Genomic DNA, 26712 nt, shown 5'->3' with positions numbered 1-26712 from the left:
CAACTTGACTCCACCCTCAGCTTTGATCCTCATACCAAATCACTCACAAAGATTGCCTTCTTTCACCTCCGCAACATTGCACGCCTCCGACCCTTCCTCTCTGCTAGTGATGCACAGACTTCGCACCAGACTCTCCACCCTGGGTGGCAGGTCCTTCAGTGCCTTGGCCCCCAAACTCTGGAACTCTCTCCTCCAACCTCTTTGTGACTGTCCTTCTCTTCCTTTCTTCAAAGCACATCTCAAGACCTTTCTGTTTAATGATCACTTCTCCTCCACACCCAACACGTACTGTAGCTCTATACACATAGCTTGTTTTGTTGTATTGCTATTGAATTTCCCCTTGGGGATCAATAAAGCATCCATCCATCTATCTATCTATCTATCTATCTATCTATCTATCCATCTATCGTTATTTTATTGTTTGTCTGTATGTTGTTGTGTTTTCCTTCTACTATGTAAAACGACCTTGGGTTTGAGAAAGGTGCTATACAAAATAAACTTATTATTATTATTTATTATTACAGATGACGTGTGTGTGTATGGGCAGTCATTTAAATGATGGGCAAAGTGCCAAGTCTTAAGTCTCAGTAAAGCTGATGTTATAACTAAGCTAAATCTATTTACTAGTTTAATAACATGAGCAAGGTAATGTAACTGCCTGTCATTAATTGACCCAGGTTCGAAACCTGGACACGTTGTTCCAAGTCGGTGGGGGCGGTGGTAGTGGCTAAGAAGCTGGATTATCATGCTGTAGCCTTGTGGGTTCAATTCCTCACTTCCACCGCTGTGCCCCTGACTTGCTCTGGGGAAAATTGCCTGTGTAATATAACTGATATGTGTAAGTTGCTTTGGAAAAAAGTGCCTGCTCAATAAATAAATGTAAATGTAAATCTGCCGCTTTGGATAAAAGCAACTGCTAAATACTTCTCAACTTTGACTTCTAGCTTTAGTATGCCAACACCCTGACTAAAATGTTTTGCCCAATTCCTTACAACACATAGCTGTGCTACCTTGTAGTAGTGTGTCGTAAATGTGGTTGACGAGTTTATTTAAACTCTCCAGTAAACAGTGTCAAGTGCTACTCCATAGCGTACCTCATTCCCTGTGTAGAACAGCAGGGCATTCTTCAGCAAGCTCTTCACACTGAACTGAATTCTCTGTAGACCCTTTATCTTGGGAATGGTAACTGTAGCGTAGCCAGTGCCATCGAAATACAGCTCCTCAGTTTGATATATCTGCCTGAAGCCAGACCAGGAGGGAAAAAAAGACATTCAAAATGGAGGAAGCTTTGTTTCTAATATTGACATAGTATTAGTTTATCATTTCATGTAAGTACAAACAGCATGCATACAACTCTCCAAACAAATGTACAAACTTTACTTGGCCAATAAAAAAATCTTGTAGTAATTATGAAATGTCTGGTCAGACATCCAATATTTCGCTCTCTCTCTCTCTTCCTCCCACCCTGTCTCTTTTGTGCATCTCTCTCTCTCTCTCTCTCTCTCAAACACACACACACACGCTGTTGGAGGTACCTTGTACAAGGGCGCTCCTGGTTGACGTCGACGACTCGCTGGAAGTTGTAGAGGCCCAGAAGCTTATGGTTAAGCGTGGAGGACTCGATGCAGCCATGGTAGAAGGACAGGCCCAGACCCATCTCTACAGGGGGCTAAAAGGAGAGCACAGGTTTTCCAATAATTTATCTAACTTAGAATATATATTTTGTCCACCCCTACAATCCCCCATACCCACAAATATTTCAAACCCCGGCCAATGCTTTTTTGTCAAGTTTCTTTGGACAAAATTGTGCACTATTGATTTTCTATATTGTTGATTGACTGTTGTATTCATGGGTAAGGTGGACATGGTATTGAGACAGAGTGAAAATAATTGGAACAACACTATAATGGTCCCATGCTAACTACAGAACAATGGTCCTGCAATGGTCACATGCTAACTACAGAACAATGGTCCTGCAATGGTCCCATGCTAACTACAGAACAATGGTCCTGGAATGGTCACATGCTAACTACAGAACAATGGTCTTATCACAGTTTTTCTCGATTGCTTTAATGCTTGTGTCAACTCTGACATCACAAAACTGTTAACACCCATGTCTGAACAAAAAGCACTCTGGCCAAAATGACACATTTTGCTTGCAAAAGGATGTTACTCTCTGATGTTACACTTACAAAAAGCAAATTTTACCTTAAAACAACACATCCTGTCGTCAAATAATGGTTTTAATTAATCATTACACACTGGACAACAAAATGCTAAATATAGTTCTCAAAATGAGCATCTTTGCCATGTCTGTTCCATTTATTTCTAATTTATCTGGTATCAGAAAAAAACTGTGAAAAGACTAAATGTACTGAATAAAGAATAATTGTATTCATTCCTCCCAAGATGTTACTGTCATTGACATGCAAGACCTACAGTAAGCACCTAGACAAGACACATTTCATTGAACTACAACTTGTCATTTTTCATCGAAATAGACCTACAGTAAACACCTTTGGTACTGTTTTTGTCACCAAATAGGCAATACAGTACTTTCTCTAAATGTGCCTTAGATCCATACTTGCAAATAGCAACATAGAACAGACATGGCATCTCTTATGAATAATGAATCATTGCTGATTGAAGAATTGTGCAAAGGAGTTTCACACAGGTGTATCAGAGATTCAAACTTGTGCAAGAAATCTCTACCATCTGTGAAAAGATGTTTTCCTTTTGTTTAGCGTGGAGAAACCAATAGAGTTTGAGGTTGGTAGTTTGGGGCGGTGGTAGTGTAGTGGTTAAGGAGCTGGGATAGTGTGCAGTAGCCTGAAAGTTGTCAGTTCAATTCCCGTCTTCCACCGTTGTGCCCTTGAGCAAGGCACTTAACCCTAAGTTGCTCCGGGGACAATGTGATCCCTTCTAATATAGCTGACATATGTAAGTCACTTTGGTCAAGAAGTGTCTGCTAAATGTAATGTAATGAAATGAGGTCTTTGAATGACATCTGTGTTAACAGTTTTGCAAAAGGGTGTGAGAAATGTGTGAACCCAATGAAAACGTGTGAACACATTCACAACAGACATAAAATTTGTAACTTTTGATACTGATGAAATTATTTACTTAACTATATACATTATGTAATGCTTTATGCCTTTACGAGTTCCTGAGTAAAAGCTATAATACGGAATCCTGAATAATGTGTCACTCGTCTTTCAACATGGTGTCAGAAGTGGGATGTGTCACTCATTTTCAACACATTATAATCATTATGATACATTTTACACTACTTGTACAGCTGTTTAAGGTATGTTAAAGTGAGGAGATCTGCTTCAGGACATGGGGTTTTCCAGACACCGATTACATTCTATATAATTTAGAATAAAAACTAATATTTGTTGTGCTCTTTGCTGTGCTCCCCTTTCCCTGAGTAAGTGTTAGAGTATTTTTTTGTTATTAATATTGTGCATATTTTTACCCCAAAACCTTGTTTTATCTGGGAAACATGTTTTGTCCCAGATCTTAAGAATCACTGAGGGCACATCAACTTACAGTGAAGTCTTGCGGGAAGCCTCCCACATAGAAGACAGTGTTGTTGGGGTCCAGCTGGAGGAGGTTGTGCTGGGAGTCTGGCTGCAGCTGAACTGCAGGCAGGATCATAGGCTCACTGGAGGTGTAGCCTCGAGTGTAATTCACCTCCATGTCCTGGTAAACCCTAAACAGAGTGTGAAAACAGTTTCTTATAATTTGTTATACTTTATGAATGTGGCTGATGCTTTTATCCAAAGCGACATGTACTGTAGCATATGTCAATTATTACAAGGGCCAGTCTCTCCAGAGCAATTCAGGGTTACGTGTCATACGTGTTCAAGGCCACAATGGTGGCAGGGGATTGAAACCACAACCTTTTGATTACTGATTACTACATGCTAGCCCAGCTCCTTAGCCACTATGCAATGCTTCACACTAGCATATCTCAGTAACTATTTCAGACTCAAGCATGATTTGGTGTGCAAACAATCCACATACAGTGTAATCAGACATTTAGCAAAAGTTTCCAAAATGCCTTACGGACACTTCTGAAATTGGGGTAGGTGTACTCTAAATTAATATTCTCAGAAACTCACAATTTAGGAAGAAGAACTTTGCTTTTAACTTCCTTTAACATGCACATACACAATATCAGTGAATAAAGAAAACATGAGGTGAACAAGTGGGAAGAGTATCCAAAATGGGCTCATTTGATGTGGAGTGACCCCAGTGGACGCAGCCTGGGTCTGGCACAGGGCCAAGCCAGGTCTTAACAAAATGAAAAAAAATAGCATTAGCATTTTGGGGGAAACAACTCTTCATTTGGTGCCTCACACTCCAACAATGGCTTCTCAAATCCTCCTGTAGTTATATCAAGTCAATAGCTACCATACTGCTAGTTGGACAGCAGAGGTCACTGTGGCGCACCTATGGAAGTCCACACGGTCGAAATGCGCTGGGTCCTGTCTTGATCTGGTGACGTTGCTGATGAGCTTGCTGTGGACGGCACCGCCCAGCCGATACATGCCGTACAGGATGTTGCCCCGCAACACCATGCCCACAAAGTCTTCAGCGCCCTGGATGGGGGGCAGAAGTGTGTGTGTGTGTGTGAGAGAGACACAATAATCCAGTGTGTGTGTGTGTGTGTGTGTGTGGCTGTGCAGTGTAGTGGTTTGTGTAGTGGTAAAATAAGAGTTGGGTAAACTATAAATTCTGTGATCATGGTAAAGTGAACTGCGCCATGCGGTATCGGATTTTTAAAAAAAAGCATTCAGAACATGTTTGATGATGGTGGAGGTTACTGTCCAATGTTTATAATCATACCAGTGGTATTAATTGGTTCCTAGAGTGTTGATAGGTGTACATATTGTGAATGTGGGTAATACAGTGTGATTTTTGAATGTTAAAAGCAATTGGTGAATAAACTCTTTTGAGAGGTGGATAAACTCTATTTCTGAAATTTCAGAGGTGGACAAACTGTGTTTACTTGCGTTTAGCCTCCACTACATCTCTGTGTATGTGTGTGTGTGTGTGTGTGTTATGTGTGTGAGTGTGAGAGAGAGAGAGAAAGAGAAAGAGAGAGAGTAGGACAGAGAGAGAGAGAGAGAGAGAGAGAGACGGAACTCCCAAACATGTCGGCATAATTCAATCTAGTCCGCCTGTAAGGTGCAGATGTGACGAGGAGTTAATGACCCTCGAGGAGGCACAATGCCCTTCCATTACACAGACATGATCAGCACCATGTCTGCATGCCCAACTCCTCCGTTACACAGACATGATCAGCACCATGTCTACATGCCCAACTCCTCCATTACACAGACATGATCAGCACCATGTCTGCATGCCCAACACCTCCGAGGGCTAAGAGGAGTTATGTCACAAAGCCAGACAGGACGTTGGCCCTATTCAGTTCAGTTGAATTTATTTATATAGCGCCAATAACAATTGAAATAGTCTCAAGGTGATCCTCAAAACCTAAATCCACTAGAGTAGGCCCAAAGGCGCATGTGGAGAGTTTATGACAAGCGTTCAGTGTCAAGATGACCCATTTAAATAGTAGATCAAAAAAGCAATGAGAAAGTTAGCCAACATTTCACCATGATGGTATACTCTACAGGTGTATATGTTATATACTGTATGTATGTTAACATATATCCGGTTACAAATAACTGGTGAGGGAAGAGTTTTTAAAGAACCGTCCTCTAAGGCCTTGTGTGTCTACTATATCGTATGTACACAAGCACTGGACAATCCTTTAATTCTCTTTCCCATTTAGTCATCATTGTATCTGAAGTTAAGGTTGTGTTGTATGTAAAAGTGCCATGTCACTAAGAACAAGACAGCAGTGCTGCAACTGCTCCACTCACATTCTTGTTCCCGAGATAGAGCACAAACATGTCCTCTGCTGTCCTTTGGCCCTGTCTGCGTCTTCGCCTGCGGCTTGAGTCACCCCTTGAGGGCTTCACAAGAGGGCGCTGTAGGCGGAGGTCAAAGGTCGTCACTGCACGAAGGTCCCTTAGGTCGACGGGGAGTCGGGGTTCGACATAACCCTTGCCCGTAAACAACATGGGCACTTTGATCTAAACACAAAGATAGAGAAATGGAAGGATATGTAGAGCAGGGGGGTTGATAGAGACAGAGGGAAAAGGGGAGAGAGAGAGAGTGAGAGAGAGAGAGAGAGAAAAGGAGAGAGAGATAGAGAGAGAGAGAAAAGGAGAGAGGGCAAAAGTGAGGGAGATTTAAGATGGAGGGAGAGAAGAAAGGGAGGAGGTGGGGGTCATGAGAGAGATAGAGGGAAATTCATTTATAGCATTTAGTCATAGCATTTATAGCACGTATTTGTATAGCACCAAAGAGCTTAGAGCCTTAACACCCTAGAGGAGATATGAAGGCAGTGGGGAGCAAGGTGAAACCACCTTTTCACAGAAACAAAAACCTGGAGAACTTCAGGGGCCTTATCTTACGTTTTCAAGTATGTTGTTGTTGGGTTTTTTTTTTTTTACTGGAGTGGACAACTCACTGCGTTAGCCATCTGCCTCGTCTGCTTGATTAGTTCCCGAATCCGCCTCATGCTCTCTGACATGTTCCCACCAGGGAGAGCCAGAGCACTGATGTTCTCCACATCTGCAAGGGTCTTGACCAGTGTGGGAAATGTTTGGTCCAGTGCCTGCACTGTGGACAGGAAGTTTGTTGGCTCAGGTTATAGTAATAATAATAATAATACACTTTATTTATAAGTGCCTTTCAAGTCACCCAAGGACACTGTACAAGTAAAAGGTTATGGAGGTTAAACAGTACAATGGTGGAACTTAGAATTGTTCGAGTGATTGTTCATTTCATCTTTTTTTTTTTTCACAGCAGGCATTTTTTGCATACAGGCTTGGCCTAGATTATTGCCTAGATTATTGCTATTGAACTATTGCTTGGGACAATGACCAAAACCTCTAAATAATGTGTTTGTGTAATTTTATACATTAGTACTGTTGTGAAAAATATTCACTCAAAATAATCGTAATAATTGTGAAATTGTGATTATTCCTCAGACAATTATTGTACCACCAAAATCTCTAATCGTGACCCCTATGTCTGACGCCTCTAAAGTCTGACGTCAGGTCTCCTAGGGCAGTGTTTTTCAACCTTTTTTGAGCCACGGTACATTTTTTACATTAAAAAAATCCCTCTGCACACCACCAACCAAAAATGTACAGTGAAAATCACTGTCCTAGGGCCCCCCAGGAACTGGAAAAGGCATTGGCTTTTGCCTCTGCACACCAGCGCCCCAAAGCAAACGCTACTAATAGCCAGCACGTCTGTAAGGATTCTGTGAGGTCTGTGATGACCTCATGGAATGGTTGTAATAAACTAGGTTGAACAACAACCATAAAATATTGTTAATATTTTACTGTCTGTGCTACAATGTTTGTCGTCGGTGGGCAGTTTTGAGAACATACTTTGACACATAGAAGCTAAAAACAAAACATTTGTTTCACAAATATCAGCAACAGCATGTAGTTGGCACTGAAGGAAGCTAGGTCATCTCTGATATATTTCGACAATGTATCTGATAACTCTGTATCTGTTTGTCTGGTTCAGCAGCTCATCCAGATCAGACCCCCCTGCAGATGTGTGCACGTGTGTGAGACTCACATGCACTGTTTGTCTGGTTCAGCAGCTCATCCAGATCAGACCCCCCTGCAGATGGAACGCTAATGTTTCTCAGGCCGGCACTGATTTCCTGAACTCTCGTTGTCACGGTGGCGACCTTGGCCTCAGCCGCCGACACCTCTGCCTTGGTGGAGTTTAAGAGACTTTCTGTGTCACCTGGGGAAACCCAAAATATCAAAAGTAGTCAGGTAATGTCTAACAGGATGCTACTGATTTAGCAAAACAACAATGAAGTATTGTAGCCTAGAAATCTAAACGCACCCTAGCAGCAGTAGTCTAGCAACTCTCTGTTGGCTTGCAAGCTGGAAAATTAAACTTCGATCAGGCCAATCACATCGTGTATAGAGTTGGTAGGTGGGCTTAACATAATGACCGCAGACCGAAGAGTTGCGACGGTTTGGCGTGAATTCCCTGCTACTTGAAAACAAAGAAGATGGATGTTGCTGTTGGCGAACAGCGTGACACGAGTTAAGCTTTTTTTAAGTTGGCAAACTTTGAACAACTAGCCAACTAGCTCCACTGGTGGGAAAACGCATGGGACTCATGAGTTGTAGCGCTATCCTATTGCGTGCAGAGGGAATTTGAAAGACAACCGCTTATCCCCTCAGACTAAGCACTGCGAATGGTGAGTCCCCACACCCCAAATCTTGATGTGGGTCTGGCTCGTCAGGCTAGAAGTATTGTTTAGGGAGGAAGTTTAGCTATGGTTGAAGCTGTGAAGGAAGCTGTAACTTTCCAATGTGGAACACACACACACATTTGGCACACGCCAGGGGATCGACATCACACTCGCCACACACACATGTGCAAGGCCGGGATCGGCGACTATACTGACTGCTTTAAGAGTGTGTATATGCAGGGTTGCCAACTTTGGGTGTTTGGCTGGAGTGAGATTTTGTGTCATAGTGCGTGTGCGTTACATTTTTCCCTAAACCTAATTTTAAAAATGTCTGTCCCCTGACTTTTTTGCTATGTACAGTATAATCCCTGATTTATGTTGTTGTTTTTTTTAAACTAATAGAATGGAAAAGTTTCTTAAAAATGTACAATTAAATTATTGATTGCACTTGAAAACAAGACCAGTGTTTTAACCCCGTGGCATAGAAGGATTATGAGCCACTGGGCCCCTGGGCACAGACATGAAAAGGGCCCCCCTGCCCACCTGAAAAAGGTAGTCGCTCAGTAGAAAAAAATGAAAAATAGCCCCTTAAATGATGACTTCTGGCGAGTTTTGTGGAAAGAAATGGACAGATTGAGACTTATGAATGTGTGTATGAGTGTACGTATGTATCAGGGATGGAAATAGCCTGACATATTTTTTTCCACCTACCATTGTGGCTGGTGGATTCCAAAGTCTACCAGCCACTAGAGATACAGTATGAACATTTGATGAAAAATCATGACCAAAATGATCACGGTTATTGGTATTATTGCAATATGATTAAAATGTGCTGACTTTTTCTAAACCTACCATCAATGTTGAACAGAACTCATAATTGGCCTGCCCTTCATGCCCAGTAGCAACAAATCTAAAGGTCAACAGAACAGCTATAGTGTCATAAAAGTGGTGGGGCTCCTTTAAGACCCAATCCACTGGTGTAAGTTCTGGAGCCATCCAACTTTATCTAACTCTATACTATCCTACATCATCTGATTTTAATATTATGGCTAGGCTATATTTAACATTTAACATTTATTTTCTATTTGGCCTGTTATGAAATTATGCATTGACCAATATAAGCACACTTTTTTAAGACACTTAAATACATGCATGCTTAGCATTTTGTGAAAACAAATCATTATGGCTACATCGACAAACTCTTAGCCATGAGCTGTAGCCTATATCCTCTGATTTTAATATTTACACATATGTAGGTATTTAAGCACAGCTCAGTTAAAACACTTAAAGCCCAAAATTGGAGACCATATAGAAATTTGCTACCATTTCAAAACCGGATTAGGCTACTCTGGAACGGCTTATTGCACAGGGGATTGCATTACACCTTTGTGATCGGTAAGGTCTGCTGTTTATTCTGATATATGGTTTGTCATGTGTGGAACGAAAAGTTTGTGAGATATTCCACCTATATGAATTGAAATGAGCGCAGAGCTATAGTAGCCTAATATGATTATTTCTTGAAAGTTAATTTTCTCGTGAACCGTTTATCGCAGCAAATAGCGGCTATAGCACCTTATAAAAGATGAGAAAAAGTTATTTCATGTGATGTCTGTCTGCCTCATGTCTAAATAGCAGCGTGTTCCGTGAAGGTGTCGCGGACCGGAATAAAATAGCCTAGTCAGCGAATCAACAATCAGAGAAAACTGCGCTGAGAACGTTGTAGGCGGATATTAGACCTACCTGCTGTTGGTCTAGACATATGTATGCCTTAAACTCGTATCCTGTCATTTAGAAACAATGCTGTGGTCTAGTCTAGTCATCAACAAAAAATGAACGGATTGCAAAAAAAAAGAATGGATTTGGCGTGACATTTCTTGCGTGTGCGTGAGATTGGTGCTGAAAGCGTGAGTGTCACGCCAGATGCGTGAGAGTTGGCAACCCTGGTATATGACTTCCTGAATGACAAAGGATATGCAACCCCCCCCCCCCCCCCCCCGCCCAATACACACACACACACACACACACACACACACACACACATACACAACCCCCCTTACACACACACAGACACTCCCCATGACTGCTCATCTCATCATGTAGATAAAGAGGTATAAAAACATAATAAGTGTTTTTATCTTAGTTTTAATCTTAATGAAAACAATGAGAAACAATTCCAACCTTGGGGAAGCAAATTCATTCTGGGAAGACAAAAACATCACACACACGCGTACACGCACACACACACACACAGTAAGCTGACCTCTGTCGATCTTGCTGAGGTTCTGCTGGCTAGCCCGTAAGTCCCGCCACAGAGCAGCCATCTTGTCCTTTGCCAGACCAACCCGTTCCTGCAGTGAACCTAAATCCTCTGCCGTGTCTGCAATACATGGCAAAGCAGATTAGGAACATTAGGACATTATTAGGAAATGCAATTCAGTTCTTTCTGCTTCTTTAAATACATCCTCTGTGTTTTAGTTAAACTGCAAATCTGCATCATCCTCTGGTTATCTTGTATTTGTATGTATAGGTAGTATTCATTGTTATTCTTAACAGCCAGGCTATACTGGGTACGCAATTAATGAGCCCACATTGGTGGAAAATGTTGTTTTAGAGGACTGGTCTCATTTTTTTTGTTTTGTTTGTTTTGTAATGTACACGCCACTATCACTTCTGGTGTAACCAGTTCCATTGATTACAGTGGCAGCTAATTGTTACAGCATACACTCCCTGAAAGGAACACTTCAGTTACATGCCTTGTGTAGCCTACCTGTAAGGTCTTCCTATAGCACCTGTATGGTTCAGGTGTAGCCTACCTGTAAGGTCTCCCTATAGCACCTGTATGGTTCAGGTGTAGCCTACCTGTAAGGTCTCCCTATAGGACCTGTATGGCTCCTGTTGTACATATATATATATATGTCCAATTTTGTTTTACAGGTACCTTCGCTTAAACGGACGTGATGGTGACAAGGTTTACAAGTTGTGAAAACCGGTTTGCTGCAGTAGTAAACAAAAAAATGCTGTTGGGCCTGTGACGTCAGACTACTGGATAGTGGGACAAACATATCTAATGCCATTTTACCATTCAGGTTCTTCTCTGCCTCCTTGGCCTTGAGCAGCAAGCTGCTTGCATCCCCAATCAGCGTCTTGGCTCTCCTGGTTAGGTCTTGCTTTGTAACATCCTTAATTCAAGCAAATAGAAACAAGATAATGCACACACATCATGAATCACTCCTACGGACACTCCTTGTAAGCAAGTACATGTCAGAACAAGTGTTTAATGATCTTACTGCAAACTGTAATCACTAAAACGTTTCCTGTATGATTGTCTGTCATTCTCTATCAGTTCGTCATTTAGGCTTCCAAGAAGCACTGGTATGCTTTAATGATCGTTACGTAAAAAAAAACATGTAGGAATCACACTGGTTATGAACTCACGAACAATAAATCTGAGGCTATTAATGCACTATAAATCTGAGGCTATTAATGCACTATAAATCTGAGGCTATTAATGCACTATAAATCTGAGGCAAAGTAGAGCTAACACATAGAATTCAAACTAAAATGTCAAGCCTATATGCAAGGTAAGTCATGTTACCGTATTTGAAACAGGCCATAACTATGTCCTACTGTAACATGCAATTCATATGAAAGTGAAAAGATGTTCATGGATCTGGCCTGTGATTCTGAACAACTGCAGAATAGTGCTGGTGGCTGCTGACAGGCAGACAGACGGACGTACACACCTGATAACCCTGATTCAGTTTATACCAACGAGCCCCCTGTGCACTTTCCCCCTGTTCCTTCCTCTGACCATCAAACCATAATGTGGAATGCTGGGAAATGGGAAATCAAACCATAATGCTAGGAATGCTGGGAAAACGCCCTCAACGCCCACTAAGTCTATCAGCTGCCGTAAACGTACACCTGAAGCTATTCGGCAGCTGGGCTGGGAATGTCCCAGCTGCTATGCGGCAGCCGGGCAATTCATGAAGTCATTGACCGTGAGGCCAAGGTCAGGGCTTTTACATAACTATGCTACAAAAGAAAGTACTCGTCACCAATAACGACAAGCCCTGGATGACTGTGCAAATTAAAAACTTGACAAAAGAAAGAAAGCATGCTTTTTGCTCTGATGACAAGCATACCTATAGAGAACTCAGGTCAACTGTGGCTAAGAAAATTAAAAGTACTAAGCAGCATTATTATAAGAAAGAAGTGGAAGAGCTACGGTGTGCAAATACAAAACAAGGTTCAAGTCTGTTAAAGCACTTAAATGGGCATAGAGAATGACAGAGGGTGCGTTCGTAAATTCAATCTGACGCACTCTGGACGCTCCGAGAGTGTGAAGCTCTGATTAAATACACGATAATTCCGAATTTACGAATGTTTAAGTGTGCTCGGAGCGCTCGGAGTGGCAATTTACGAACGCACCCAGACTGTCTGTTCTGCCTCAAGATATCAAGACCTTACAGCATAAGTGTGGCACTCTGGCCAAACACTTTGCATCAGTCTGGGACCAAGTCAATCACTCAATTCCATCTGTTGAGGAGGTCACTCACAGGTTGTGTGAGGGTGCTATACCTCTCTTGAGCATTGGTCAGGTCAAAACAAGACTCCGCAGAGTGAATGCGTCGAAGGCAGCAGGTCCTGACTGGGTTTTAAAGACCTTTCATAAAGCACCTATGCTGTGTGATGTTTTTAATACATGTATCCAAACCGAGGTCTTTCCAGGGTTATTGAAAACAGCCCTGGTCAAAGCTATTCCCAAAAAAAACCCAACTTCCCTGGTGACAGACACTCTCATTGGTCAGCTGGGTTGGTAAAGTCTTTGAGGGGATCTTAAGGGATGCTCTCCTAGAGGACTAGGGCCCGAAAAATTGCCCCATCTCAAAATGGCTTTTTGACTGGCAGATCAACTGTCACTGCTCTGATTTAGATCCTCCAACCCTGGCACGAGGCACTCAACGATAACCCGAAAATGGACATCCATGCAGTGTTTGTTGATTTGTCCCGTGCCTTTGACACAATAAAGCACCATCAACTATTCCAAGCACTTGTCTTAAAAGAGTTGGTTTGACCAAAAGATTCCAAAGGCACACTGCTTTTATAGTTAAAAAGCCTTTCATTTAAGTGGGCTTACGCGTTGCGACAAAACATGTCTTCATCAGAGCATACAGGTTTAATGTTCACAGATCCTATTTACCAGACATAGGATGCACTAATCCAATATTCCAAGCACTAGCAGACACGCATGTTAGGCGTCCCCTCTGACTTATTGTGAGGAGTTCTCTGAGTAATAGACCACAAAGAGTACAGTGAGGCACCTGTGTGTCCTCTCCCTGTCCAGTTCCACCAGGAATTAAAATGAAATCTGAAATCTAGACACAACTGAAAGTAGACCAGAAGACAGGAGAGACGCCCTTACAATATGTCATCATGCTGTATATTTCACTATCATCAGAGACTAGCTTCTACTGAGTATTACTGTACAGTTACACCCAAGCTTGGAATTTCATAATTTTAGGGGCCACTTGGCCTTCAGTTGGGAATATTTGGCTGGGGGCACAAAGGCCACACGTCAGGGCAAGTTGTATTTAGCCTATTCACAGCGACCTGCATCACTATGAAACATGACAAAAATATGAAACATGACATATTACATAGAATATGATAAGAATTATCTGATTTGAATATTTACAGATATCTAGGCTATATTTAACATTTATTTTCTATTTGGCCTGTTATGAAATCATGTATTGAACAATTTAAGCACAGCTCAGCTTTAAGAAACTCAGCCTACATGCATGTTTAACATTTTGTGATCATTAGGTGATATTTGTAACATTTGTTTTGTATTTGGCCTGTTATGAAATGATGTACTGAACAATTTAAACACATTGTGACTATGAAATTTAAAGCCCAAAGTTGGAGACATGCATGTAAGAATTTGCTGCAAATTCAAAACTGGATTACTCTGGAATGGCTAACTGTACAGGGGAATGCTTTACACCTTTGAGTTCGGTAAGGTCTGCTGTTTATCCTGATATATGGTTTGTCATGTGTTGAGGGAAGAGTTTACAAAGTATTCCACCAAGGCCGTTGTGGCCGCCGTGAAAATTCCAACCCTGGTTACACCCAATGGGGCTTTCAGCAAACACACCCTTGGTTTTTTAATGCCATTTTGAGTTGCTATGGGGTAATACGTTTGACCTCTAGCCCTGATATCAGGGCATTTCCCAAGCAGCAATGATCCTGAATCATGAAACTGCCCTGCTGGCAGAGGATAAGTTTTCACACACGCACACACACACACACACACACACACACAGACACACGCACACATGCACGCACGCACGCACGCACGCACGCACACACACACACACACACACACACACACACACACACACACACACACACACACACACACACACACACACACACACAGTGTCTCACCTCCAATGCCCTCTCTGCTGCCTCCTTGGCGTCCCTGGCAGAAGCCTCAGCCTCCTTAATGGCCTTAATGATGTTTGAGTAGGCACTGATGGCCTCCATGGAGTCCCGCACACTTGAGCCGTTCACCACTCTCTGCAGTTCCCTGTGGCCACAACAACCAGGCGCCTTTAAAACCAACGGCCCTCACATGACCTCTGACCTCAGCTTTCACTACAGTGGTTCTTTTTCTGAACTTTTTCGGTCATTCCCCACTTTAGAGGTGGGGAATTTTCAAGCCCCACCTGACCCCATCAACCAGGCACAATGGTAATATTGTTTTTTCGCATTTTGGTTCCACATAGAAATTCCTGTGTAGGCCTCCTGGATCAGATGTTTTTTTAATTCATATGTCGGTCTGTTTATGACTCCTATGTTTGTGTGAGGCTATTTTGTTTTGAATCTATGATGGTCTTCCTTAATGTCAAAAAAGAAAGGCAATATTAAAGATAAGCACCAAAAATACAAATGTCCTCCTGTTCATCACGTCCCACCTGTCATGTCTCTATTCCCCACTAGGGGGGCCCACCCCCAGAGGTGGAAAGTAACGAAATACATTTACTCACGTTACTGTATTGAGTAGTTTTTCTGTGTATTTTGTATTTTTTAAGTAGTTTATAAAATCGGTATTTTAAATTTTACTTGATTACATTTTGAGTGAAGTATTGTACTTCGCTACATCAAAAATCCCATCCGTTACTTGAGTAAAAAAAAAAGACTAACGAAAACGGAAAGGGAGAAAAAAAAAATCGCGCCCTAAACCACTAGCCTAGTGATAATGATCAGCATGTAGCCTACAACAGGACATGAATTAAGCTGGCGCCATGCAGTCTTTCTGAAAGTGATGGAGACTGGATCACGAAATGCATCAGATTAGCCTAACCTATGAAAGTGTATTTTCCGCTATTCCAATCGGTTGTCTCAGTTCGTTTTTGCACTAATGATTGCGGAGATATTTAAGCAAACACCATGGGATTTCGTGTTTTGACGTTTGTGCTCACCTTTCTTTGGAAAGAAGTTTATTAGCAGTTGTTTCCCCTCATTTTGATGTCTCTCTTTTTCCCTGTTTTGGCCTTTGTTTTTAGTAACCTGACTTGGCTTTCTTGGAGAAAGACATTGCACCAGCAGCAAAACAATTAGCGGTCCACGACAAGCGCTCGACTAAATAAACAAAAGATAGACTACCTTATGAATCGTGCAGGCGGACTACACCATTTAGCTCTATAGCAAGGGAGAGTGAGAGTGACCTTACACAGTTCACTATGTTTTGTATACAAAATCCAGTCAGTCAAACTTTGGATGTTAAAATATTCAGGTAAAATAAATATATGGTGGAAATAAGTATTGAACGCTTATTTCCCCCCCCAGTAATTAGCCTAAACTTCCAGTGAGTCTATTCGAAATTTTCACCACACATTATATTAACACACATATAAAAAATCCAAACATAAGAGTTTTGTGTATTAAAGTGGAATGACACAGGAAAAAAGTATTGAACGTGCCTACTGAAATTTCTTCAATACTTGGTGGAAAAGCCTTTGTAAAGACAGCTTCAAGACATTTCCTGTATGACAAAACGTATTGGTCGCAGTATTAGGTCTGATTTTGGCCCATTGTTCTAAACAGATTCCTCTTGTGAATCCTGATCTTTAGTTACTTCCAGAACTATTTAATTGAATTGGCTGCCTTCAAGTCTTTCTGGAGCTTTCTCCGAGTGGTCCTTGGCTCTTGGAATTGACTATCCTTCTGACTCCCTGGTCAGAAATATTACGAGGAGATCCTGTGCATGGCCGGTTGATGATGCAGTGATGTTTCTTCCACTTGCAGATAATGGCTCCCATGCTGCTTACTGGAAGATTCTGATGTTTTGAAATGCATCTGTAACCAGTTTCATTGATATGTTTTGCAACAATAAGGTTGCAAAGGTCTTGGGAGAGCTTTTTGCTTTTATCCATCATGAAATGTTTCTTGTGTGACACCTTGGTAATGAAAAACCTTTTTATAGCCCATCAATATGTAGGCTACTAACCAAGCTTATATTAATTTGCACAGATAGAAAGGATTACTACTCTCTATACAGATTCCAGCTCGTTCCTTCCCTTTCCTTGCCTTAGTGCTTTTTCTTAGCGTGTTCAATACTTTTCCCCTGTGTTATTCCACTTCATTACACATGACTCTACTTATGGAGTTGTTTGGATTTTTTATGTGTGGATTACCTGAGTTATTACTAATGCCTGGTGAAAATGTTGTGCCCCCTGTATTCCACTTTTCACGGGCCCTCTCCTTCATTGGGGCCCTATACTTCCCACTTTCCCCCCCAGTACGACGCCCTTTAATCTGCTGAACCTTCTGCTCGTTTCCAAATATAAAAAAAACTCTCTGCAACTCAATATTGGCCTGCCTGCCTCAGCTGCCTGTGAGGGGCTTTTCAGTTGTGCTGGATTACTGTTCACTGCAAAGCGACCCAAGGATGAGTGCAACTAACTTTGAAAATCAACTACTGCTCAAACTTAAAGGAGAACTCCGGTGATTTTTCACATAGATCTCCATTTCTCAACGTCCTTTTCAGGCAAGTACCTCCACTTGGCGGCCATATTGCAACACTTTTTGGGCACTTATCGTGCATCTATTTCAGCAGAAATGCGTGTGCGTAAGGCTTCACGACACCAATCTTGCTCCAGCAGCGAGATCACAACAGATGATTGGCACGATGTCTTCACAGCACACCACATGATTGGCTCAATGTATTCACATGTCGACGTTTTTCTGCGGAAGGGTTGTGAAATGTGTAGACATATGATGTGTAGACAACTGCCATATTGGCGTTACAAACTAACCCCATGCATTACTATGGAGGATTTTTTGAGTGCTGTATCTCCTCATTAGAAAGTCTTTGGTAAAACTGGTTGTTCTGGTACCCCCCCCACCCCCCCCAAAAAAAAAAGTAACTAAGTAACTTTTACTTAAAGTACATTTTAAATGAACTACTTTTTACTTTTACTTGAGTACATTTTCAGATTGGTATTTTAACTTGTACTTAAGTAATATTTCATGAAGGTATTGGTACTTTTACTTGAGTACAATATTTTCGTACTTTTTCCACCTCTGCCCACCCCACACTTTGAGAACCACTGCTTTACTATATAATGAATTACAAGGAGATTCCCTGAACTAACCGTAGGGGTTCTGTCATGGCCGCCTGTGCATCCATTTTGTGCAGGCATGTACATAATTGCTTAGTAAAGAAGCCAAGCAGAACAACTGGCAGTTCCAGTATGTATGCATTTCATAAAACAGACTCACTGTGAACTGCTTCCATAAACGTCACGTTGTTCTGCTTAGCCACCAGGTGTTTCGACACCACCCCTGTGGTGCAAATCGGAATGGAAAGTTGTTGACAGTTTATGTACAGTATGCGATCCACAGAGAGTCTGTTTTATAGACTGCATACATAAACAGCCTGTGGTACTGCGGCTCTCTGTTGGCTAATGTCCAGATGTTATGCTGATTGCAGATCATTTTTAATAATGACGGTACTGTGTTTCTCTCTGTCACTCTCTTTCTCTCCCTCTCTTTCTCTCTCTCTCTCTCTCTCACACACACACTCTTTTTCTATCACTCTCAAGCAGAACAGCTGGCCACACAATGAGCTATGTATTTGCTATGTTAAAGCTGCAGTTGGCAAGTCTGACAGATTGAGGGGACTTTGCCAAAATGTTGAATGTTTGCAACTCTCATGCCCCTCCCACACTACCACCGAGCACCCTCTCATGGAGTTTGTGCTCGTCAGTGCACACCAGACTGTGATTGACAGTCAGATATCACATAGCTCTGCTCTGATTGGACCAGAAGAACCGGGAGCTGTGGATTTTTGCAAAACAAATAGCAGGCTCTAGGTGGAGGTAGAAGTGTGGGTTTTTTTCTAAAACCGGCTGATTTATGTTGTTCTTTTGGAGCATAGTGTTGGTTTCAGTGAATATCATCAAAAAAATCTTGCCAACTGCAGCTTTAATGCTTAAGTTCATATTGCTTTGATACTTGATCTGAATGTAGTCTGCTTCTGGTGACCCTGATGAGCTCAGGCTGGCTTACATTGAGAAGGTCATGGCCAGATCGCTGAGGTTCTGTGCGTGGATCTCAGCCTGATGCACAAGGTCCGCAATAGACAGCAGGGTGTCGAGTATCTTAACAAGGTAAGTTTTCGCTCCATCCAACTGTGCTGCCAAATGTTCATATTCCTGAAAGACAGAAGATTAAAGAGAAGAAACAAAGAGAGAAGGAAGGAAGGAAGGAAGAGAGAGAGAAAGAGAGAGAGAGAGAGAGAGAGAGAGAGAGAACAAGGATGGGAGGGAAAGGTACTCTTATGTCTTCATCCAGTCCAAGCGGGCATGCATTCTCAACTGACATAAATTCAAACAGTGATTTGGCAGTAGATATTGCACTGATTTATTTCCTAACCACTGGCTGACCTTGTAGACATTATTTAGATAATTGGAAAGATTTGATCTAGTACCGTAACCAGGGAAGGAACGAAGGAATTAAGAGAAAGTACAGTATGACGTGTCTTATGGACTTGTGTTGATATTGAGATTTCCTTTCCTCTGCTGTAATAATGGCACTGTGTGATGTGTGCTGTCTTACGCTCTTACGGGAGATTTCCTTTCCCCTTATGAAGTAAGGGAAATTTGGTCTCTGCATTATCCCAATACATGCACATACACAGCACACAGTGAATACACAGTGAGGTGAAGCACACACTAACCCGGAGCAGTGAGCTGCCTGCTACAGCGGCGCTCGGGGAGCAGTGAGGAGTTAGGTGCCTTGCTCAAGGGCACATCAGCCATGGATGTGGACGTGGAGAGAAGTGCTCAACCACTTCCCCCGCCCACATTTTTCCTACTGGGTCGGGGATCGAACCGGCAACCCTTCGGTTACAAGCCCGAAGCCCTAACCAGTAGGCCACGGCTGCCCCCATTATGAAGTAAGATCATACTACAACCTGCTCAACAGGGAAAGTGTGACTTACCATTGTGCTGCTCTGTAGCACACTCAGCAGGTGATATGTGGCTTATTGTCATGCTGTCCTGTTACAGGTTCAGTGGGTGATATGTGACTTACTGTCCTGTTAGCCTACATGCTTAGAAGGTGATATGTGACCTGTTTTGCTCTCCTGTAACATGTTTAGGTGATGTGACTTAATGTCTTGCTGTCGTGTAACATGTTTACTGTAGGTAATGTGACTTACCGTCTTGCTGTCCTGTAACATGCTCAGCAGATCTGAAATATTTCCCAGCAGCTCCCTTGCCATCAGCTGGTCGGCGTTGATCAAGTCTCTCTCCTCCGTCAGTTCTGTTGCGCGGGACTGACACAGTGCAGCAGAGAGGCACAAATTAAAGAGTAAGAAATACCTCACAGCACCTGAACTTCTAATGACATTTTGAGTCTGTTTGAAGGCAAACAGGCACATTTAGCTGATGCCCCAGACCTAGCACTGCAGCACACTGGGAGCACTAGCTGCAGCTTCTCCAGTTCGGCAGCACCGATTTTGTTCGTTTTCTTTTTCCTATATCGACAGTACTCGGCTGACAGTATCTCCTTTTGTTTGAGCAGGAGATACACAGGCATGCTACAGAAGTTGTAGGCTAGCTTGTTGTTTTCTATTACTATCTATGCTGGTTATCAGCACACAATGGTAAGCTAATTCATTAACTCGAGACTCATGGATATAACACGTTTTTTTTTTTAACAACGAAAACAGAAAGGATGGAGACAGCAAAGCGAGAGGAGTTATTTCAAATGGGAAAGCCGCAAGCACAAGGTATGCAAGATTATTGCTTGTCAAAACGTTAGGCTAGCATTACCACTGTTTAAAGCCATACGTGAACGTAGCCTTCGCTAAAACAAAACTAGGTAACTTTAGCCTTTATAGGGCTATACAAAGTTGTCCAAATAAATAGGTCGTTGTTAGGCGTTGTTGTTATAAAGATATTGGATGTTATTAGCCTACCACAGTATGTAGGCTACTTTTTAACTGACCAATGCAGGAACCTAACCGGTACAAATAGTATCAAAGCGTTATTATGTGGGTGTGCGTACCATCGCATTCATTCCTGCAGGTGCCCTGTCCACTTTTTTCAAAACGATGACCAAAATAGGGATAAGATAAGACACCCCCCTTGTTTGTATTTGATGTGGTTGGGCTGTGTGTGTGCGCTAGACTGCGTGTTTCAATGTATTTGACGTCGTGGCTGGCTAGGGCTGCGTGTTACAGTGTATTACAGACAGCGTGTTACAATGCATCATGATGTGGCTGTGTGCGTGCGCGCCAAACTCTAGGCTACAATGTTTCATGAGTTCAGAGTTCGGGAGTTGCACATTTTATTCTGACCTGGCCTCTCTCTCTTTCTCTCTCTCTCTCTCTCTGTGTTGTGTACTGATAATAATAATAATAATAGTAATATATATTGGGAAAAAAATGTGTGTGTGTGTGTGTGGGGGGGGGGGGGGGGGGGGGGGGGCGCTCGGGGAGGCCTCTGCCCCGGGCCCCAGATGACCTTAACCTGCTAATTGAATTGATAATATATCGTTAAAACTACATAATACAATTTAATAATTGTCATGTTCTTTCTATAAAGTGCTGTTTATGCATGTTTCTTAATTGCAGATCAGACTCTAAAAGAATTGATTCCTAATTGATTGATTATTAATTGCAGTTGACTCTAAAAGAAGATATATCAGTAAGCATGTTTTGTTAATTGAAGATGTAAGTGTTTGATCTAAGCACGCTTTGTTCATTAAATGCAGAACCAAATAATGTCTCTAGAGTAATTGATTTACACATGTTTTTATTAAATGTAGATTCAGATATGTCTCTATAGTGCTTGATCTAATCGTGTTTTATTCAGCGAATGCAGGATCAGACACTAAAGTACTGAATCTAAGTGAGTGCTGAATCTAAGTGAGTGCTGAATCTAAGGCCGTATTGGAGGCCCTCTGAGGCCTCCCTGCCGTACCTGTAGTTTTCGGAGGGTGGTCTCGCTGTGGTTGTTGATGTGGTGTGTACGCCGCAACAGGTCCTCGGCGTGTCTCAAGGCCTGCTGCAGATCCCTCAGCGCAGCCAGATCCCTCATGAGAGACCCCCCAATCCTGTCTGCCAACGCCTGATTGGTGCTCAAAGGATCCGTGAGATTCCGAATGATGTCAAGCACTGCCATGGCAACACAGAATGTGCCATGAGGTGTTAACTAAAATTCATGTTACACTCACCTACCTAATACATATAAACATATTGTGAACATACTGTGTATAAACATATTGCTGAGGCCTAACCTACCCTCATATATCACAATGTGTCCTACAGCATCTTTATATTTAGGCATTCTACATGTGTTGAAAAGGAGGGGAAAAGAGAGATAAAGAGAGCAACATGTTCTACTGTACATCTGAAGGCAAATTTATCACAAATACTATGTGTGCTGAAAACGTATATTTGATGCACATATTTTAGGTTAATGTACGTCTCCTTAACTTGTTCAACAAACTGTGATCCCACTGTTGAATGTGTAAACTAAGCTTGAAACTATTTTTACCTGCGGTTTACTGGCCGCCACAATACCACCATCACAATACCACCATGATAAGGCTAATCTAGTACATTGATCTTAGAAAATTAGGTCGGGCAGGAGGTGGAAACAGTGGTGAAAAACAACAACAGGCTTAGTGACAGCAGGCTCCTGTGCCTCCTCAGGTAACCTAACTTTATAACATATATAACCATAATATAGCAAAACCCAGTGGGATTCTCAGGCACCCCTACTTCACAGTATGTCATATAATCTTGCTATGTCAGATGTTATATTCTGTCATACATACTTAAAACAATGTCAAGTCACCATATACAAAATAAATAATTCTGAAGTGTTACATGTTGCTCTATATTTTTTGTTTTTTTTGTTACTGTTCTTCTTTAGAATAGCTGCACCTGTGAAAACAACTCAATCAACTTGGGCAAATTTCTAATCTTCTGTGAGATATTAATAATTGTGACATTGAGCTTTAATGGCATATACAATTTGGAGAGTTGCTTTGATAATCACCGCGCTCAAGCTAAAAACCGAGTCTGAAAAACAGAGTATGACTGTTGTATAGCATAGAATGCTCTCTATCTACAAATCATCTGTTAAGCCACAAATCATCTGTTAGGCCATTATATTCCTTTATGCTTCTTAGCAGAACAATGTGAGCGACAGAAAGAAGAATAGAAACTGGGCATGTGACAGAAGGTTGTGCAGCGTTGTACTACAGCACAGAACTGCTTCACTCTCTTGAGTGTTTCTACTTGAAAACAAAGTAATCAAATTTATTATGCTGCTGAGGTTCGCGTCACATGCAGTTACGATACCGTGTTATGAAGCTTCAAAGAGCTTGTGCCCTTCCCTCTCTCCCCTCCTCTACCTCCTTATTCTATCACTTCCCTCTCTCCCCTCCTCTACCTCCTTATTCTATCACTTCCCTCTCTCCCCTCCTCTACCTCCATCTTCTCCACTTCCCTCTCTCCCCTCCTCTTCCTCCTTATTCTATCACTTTCTCCTTTGACTACACTCTCATCCTTTGGTATCAGTGTTGATTTAAGTTGAAATTAATTCATTCCTACCTAAGGTGTCCTCTGCACTGTAGCTTCAGACCTCATTTTTGTAAGTCGCTTTGGATTAAAAGCGTTTGCTAAATGAACACATGTAAATGAAGATGAAGTCCGGTTAGTTCTCACGGTTCTGGGCCTGCTGGAGCTCCGTGCGGGCCGCTGTCATCTGGGCCGTGCAGTTCCGACCTCTCATCTCCTGGACCATCCGCTCGGCCTCCCGCAGCATCCGGGCAGCGCCCTCCTCGGGCACCAGGCCGCCACTGGGGCTCTGATTAGCCCTGCGGATCTCCTCCAGGAGCGCTAAGGGAGACGAAAGGAGAACCATATAGTACTGTAGCCGCCATATTGGCAGATAACAAACATGAACATGCCATTAGGAATGGACAAAGAGAGAGATGGAGAGAGAGAGGGGGGAGATGGAGAGAGAGGAGAGAGAAGGAGAGAGAGGGGGGGGAGAGATGGAGAGAGGGAGGGGGGATGGAGATGGAGAAAGAGAAGGAGAGAGAGAGAGGGGGTGAGATGGAGAGAGGGGAGAGAGAAGGAGAGAGAGAGAGGGGGTGAGATGGAGAGAGGGGGGGGGGATGGAGAGAGGGACTGATATTAACCAACATAATGGCTGATATCATACTTGAGTACACATGCCATTAGAAATGGACATGGAGAGAGAGAGAGAGAAGGAGAGAGAGAGGGGGGATGGAGATGGAGAAAGAGAAGGAGAGAGAGAGAGGGGGTGAGATGGAGAGAGGGGGGGGGATGGAGAGAGGGACTGATATTAACCAACATAATGGCTGATATCATACTTGAGTACACTGTGTGCAAAATTATTAGGCAAGTTGTATATCTGAGGATTAATTGTATTTTTGAACAAATACAATGATCTCAGTCAATCAAAAATGTTAATAAACCTCAAACCTGAATATTTAAGAAAGGGAAAGTGAGTTTTGGCTTTCTCAGGAGAAAATCTATGTGTGCAGAATTATTAGGCAACTATTGGTGTGCAGAATTATTATGCAACTAAATAAAAAACTAAAATTTTCCCACTCCACTTGTTTATTTTCATTTCCTAGAGTAAGAATAAAAAATAAACAACTCAAAATGTACAAATAAAGACTTCATGAAATATTCAGTGACCAATATAGCCACCCTTCTTTTCAATAACTGTCATGAGCCTTCCATCCATGGAGTCTGTTAATTTCTTGATCTGTTGATGATGAACATTTTGTCCAGCAACAACCACAGCCTCCCAAATGCTGTTCAAATGGGTGTATTGTCTTCCCTCACTGTAAATCTCACATTTAAGAAGGGTCCAAAAGTTCTCAATGGGTTTAGGTCAGGTGAAGAAGGGGGCCATGTCGTTATTCTGTCATCTTTAAAGCCTTTGCTGGCTAGCCTTGCAGTGGAGTACTTGGATGCATGTGATGGAGCATTGTCCTGCATAAAAATCATGGCCTACTTGAAGGATGTAGATTTTTCTGTACCACTGCTTGAAGAAAGTATCTTCTAAAAACTGGCAGTAGCTTTGGGAGTTGATTTTAAGTCCATCTTTAACCCGAAAAGGTCCAACTAGCTCATCCTTAACAATAGCAGCCCATACCAGTACCCCACCTCCACGTTGCTGGCGTTTGACTAAGTGGAGCTCTGTACCCATTAGTGATCCAGCCACGGGTCCATCCGTCTTGTCCGTCAAGAATCACTCTTATCTCATCTGTCTATAAAACCGTTGAAAAATCTGTCTTCAGATATTTCTTGGCCCAGTCTTGACGTTAAACTCATGAGTCTTAAGTGGTGGTCGTGTTTCAGCCTTCCTTACTGGGCCATGTCTCTGAGCACTGAACACCTTGTACTTCTGGACACTCCAGGTAGGTTGCATTTCTGGAATAAGGCCGCACTGGATGTCAATGGGTTCTTGGTAACTTCATGTTTAATTATTCTCACGTCTCTAGCAGTTATTCTGCGCCTTTTTTTCTCCACATGTTTCTTGCAACCCTTTTGACTATTTGCAACAAAACGTTTGATTGTTCAGTGATCACGCCTCAATATCTTTGCTTCTTCAAGAGTGCTGCATCCCTGTGAAAGGCATTTAAAACATTTTTGCTTTTCAGAGTCTGTTAAATCTCTTTTTTGGCCCATTTTGTCAGGTAAAGAAGCTGCCTAATAATTATGCACACCTTGATTGTAGGGTGTTGATCACTTTAGGCCACACCCTCCCTCATTACACAAATACACATCAACTGATGATGCATAAATCCAATTAGCAGTCAGGTTTATATAGGTTGGAGTTGGAAATATGCATAAAAATTATGATAAGGTAAAAATACTCACTTGCCTAATAATTGTGCACACGGTGTACATGCCATTAGAAATGGACATGGAGAGAGAGAGCGAGAAGGACAGAGTGAGTGAATGATATTACAGTTTTTTTGATTGATAAGATGCACTTAAAGCTGCAGTTGGCAAGTCTGACAGATTGAGGGGACTTGGCCAAAATTGTTCTTAGCCAGACTGTGATTGACAGTCAGATCTCACACAGCCCTGCTCTGATTGGACCAGAAGAACTGGGAGCTGGAATTTTGCAAAACAAATAAAAGGCTCTAGGTGGACGTAGAAGTGTGTTTTTTTTCTAAACCAGTGCTAGATAATAAATTGAGTTTCCAGACTAATTCAGAAGCCATCTATAAGAAGGTCCAACAGCGTCTCTACTTTTTAAGAAAAATGAATTCATGTAATGCATGCACAAAAATGATGACATTATTTTTTATTGAGTCAGCACTTACCTCCTCTATCATTGTATGGTTTGGTAATCTTAACCTTACGGAGCGAAATAAGCTGGGTCGGCGTTGCTGTCAGTGTTGCTGGCAAGGTTATAGGAGCGATTCAGTCTCCACTCCATGACTTATTAGACCGTCATGTACTGCACTGTGTTTTATTTAATGTACTGGTCTTGTCTATCTGTGTTGTAATACTGTCATCGTTTATCATCTTGTGTGTTGTGTTGTTCGTTGTGTGTCTTGATACCTAGCTGCAACTTAATTTCCCCCTGTGGGATAATACATTTTGAATTGACTTGACTTGACTTGACTTGACTTGGTATTTAGTAAGGTTCCCCTTTCACTGTAAAGTGCTTTGGGTGCCTTAATAAAACACTACATATTGTTAATACTGTTATAAAACAGCTTAGCTGTACTGTACTTGAACTGTTTGTAACTGATAATGGTTGATAACATACATAAGTACTTGTCATTAAGAATAGGGGAGGGAGAGAGATAGA

At 42.0% G+C, this 26712-nt stretch overlaps 1 protein-coding gene across 1 annotated transcript in view; it reads right to left on the bottom strand.

Annotated features, from left to right (window-relative positions):
- LOC121705633 (laminin subunit alpha-3-like) overlaps positions 1–26712 on the bottom strand; it is a 64562-nt gene that overhangs the window by 14596 nt on the left and 23254 nt on the right. The window contains exons 10-23 of the mRNA XM_042086718.1: positions 23571–23744; positions 21817–22010; positions 20049–20165; positions 18896–19041; positions 14768–14909; positions 11394–11493; positions 10575–10691; positions 7678–7851; positions 6551–6702; positions 5898–6110; positions 4459–4607; positions 3553–3715; positions 1536–1669; positions 1095–1239 (exon numbers count right to left, since the gene is read on the bottom strand). Of these exons, the coding sequence (XP_041942652.1) occupies positions 1095–1239; positions 1536–1669; positions 3553–3715; positions 4459–4607; positions 5898–6110; positions 6551–6702; positions 7678–7851; positions 10575–10691; positions 11394–11493; positions 14768–14909; positions 18896–19041; positions 20049–20165; positions 21817–22010; positions 23571–23744 (2120 nt within the window). The remainder of the gene's footprint in view (positions 1–1094; positions 1240–1535; positions 1670–3552; positions 3716–4458; positions 4608–5897; positions 6111–6550; positions 6703–7677; positions 7852–10574; positions 10692–11393; positions 11494–14767; positions 14910–18895; positions 19042–20048; positions 20166–21816; positions 22011–23570; positions 23745–26712) is intronic.

The sequence above is a fragment of the Alosa sapidissima genome, chromosome 3 (genome assembly GCF_018492685.1).
Source record: "Alosa sapidissima isolate fAloSap1 chromosome 3, fAloSap1.pri, whole genome shotgun sequence".
Classification (NCBI taxonomy): domain Eukaryota; kingdom Metazoa; phylum Chordata; class Actinopteri; order Clupeiformes; family Clupeidae; genus Alosa; species Alosa sapidissima.
Note: the sequence above shows the minus strand (reverse complement) of the source record. Positions and strands in the feature narration are given on the sequence as shown.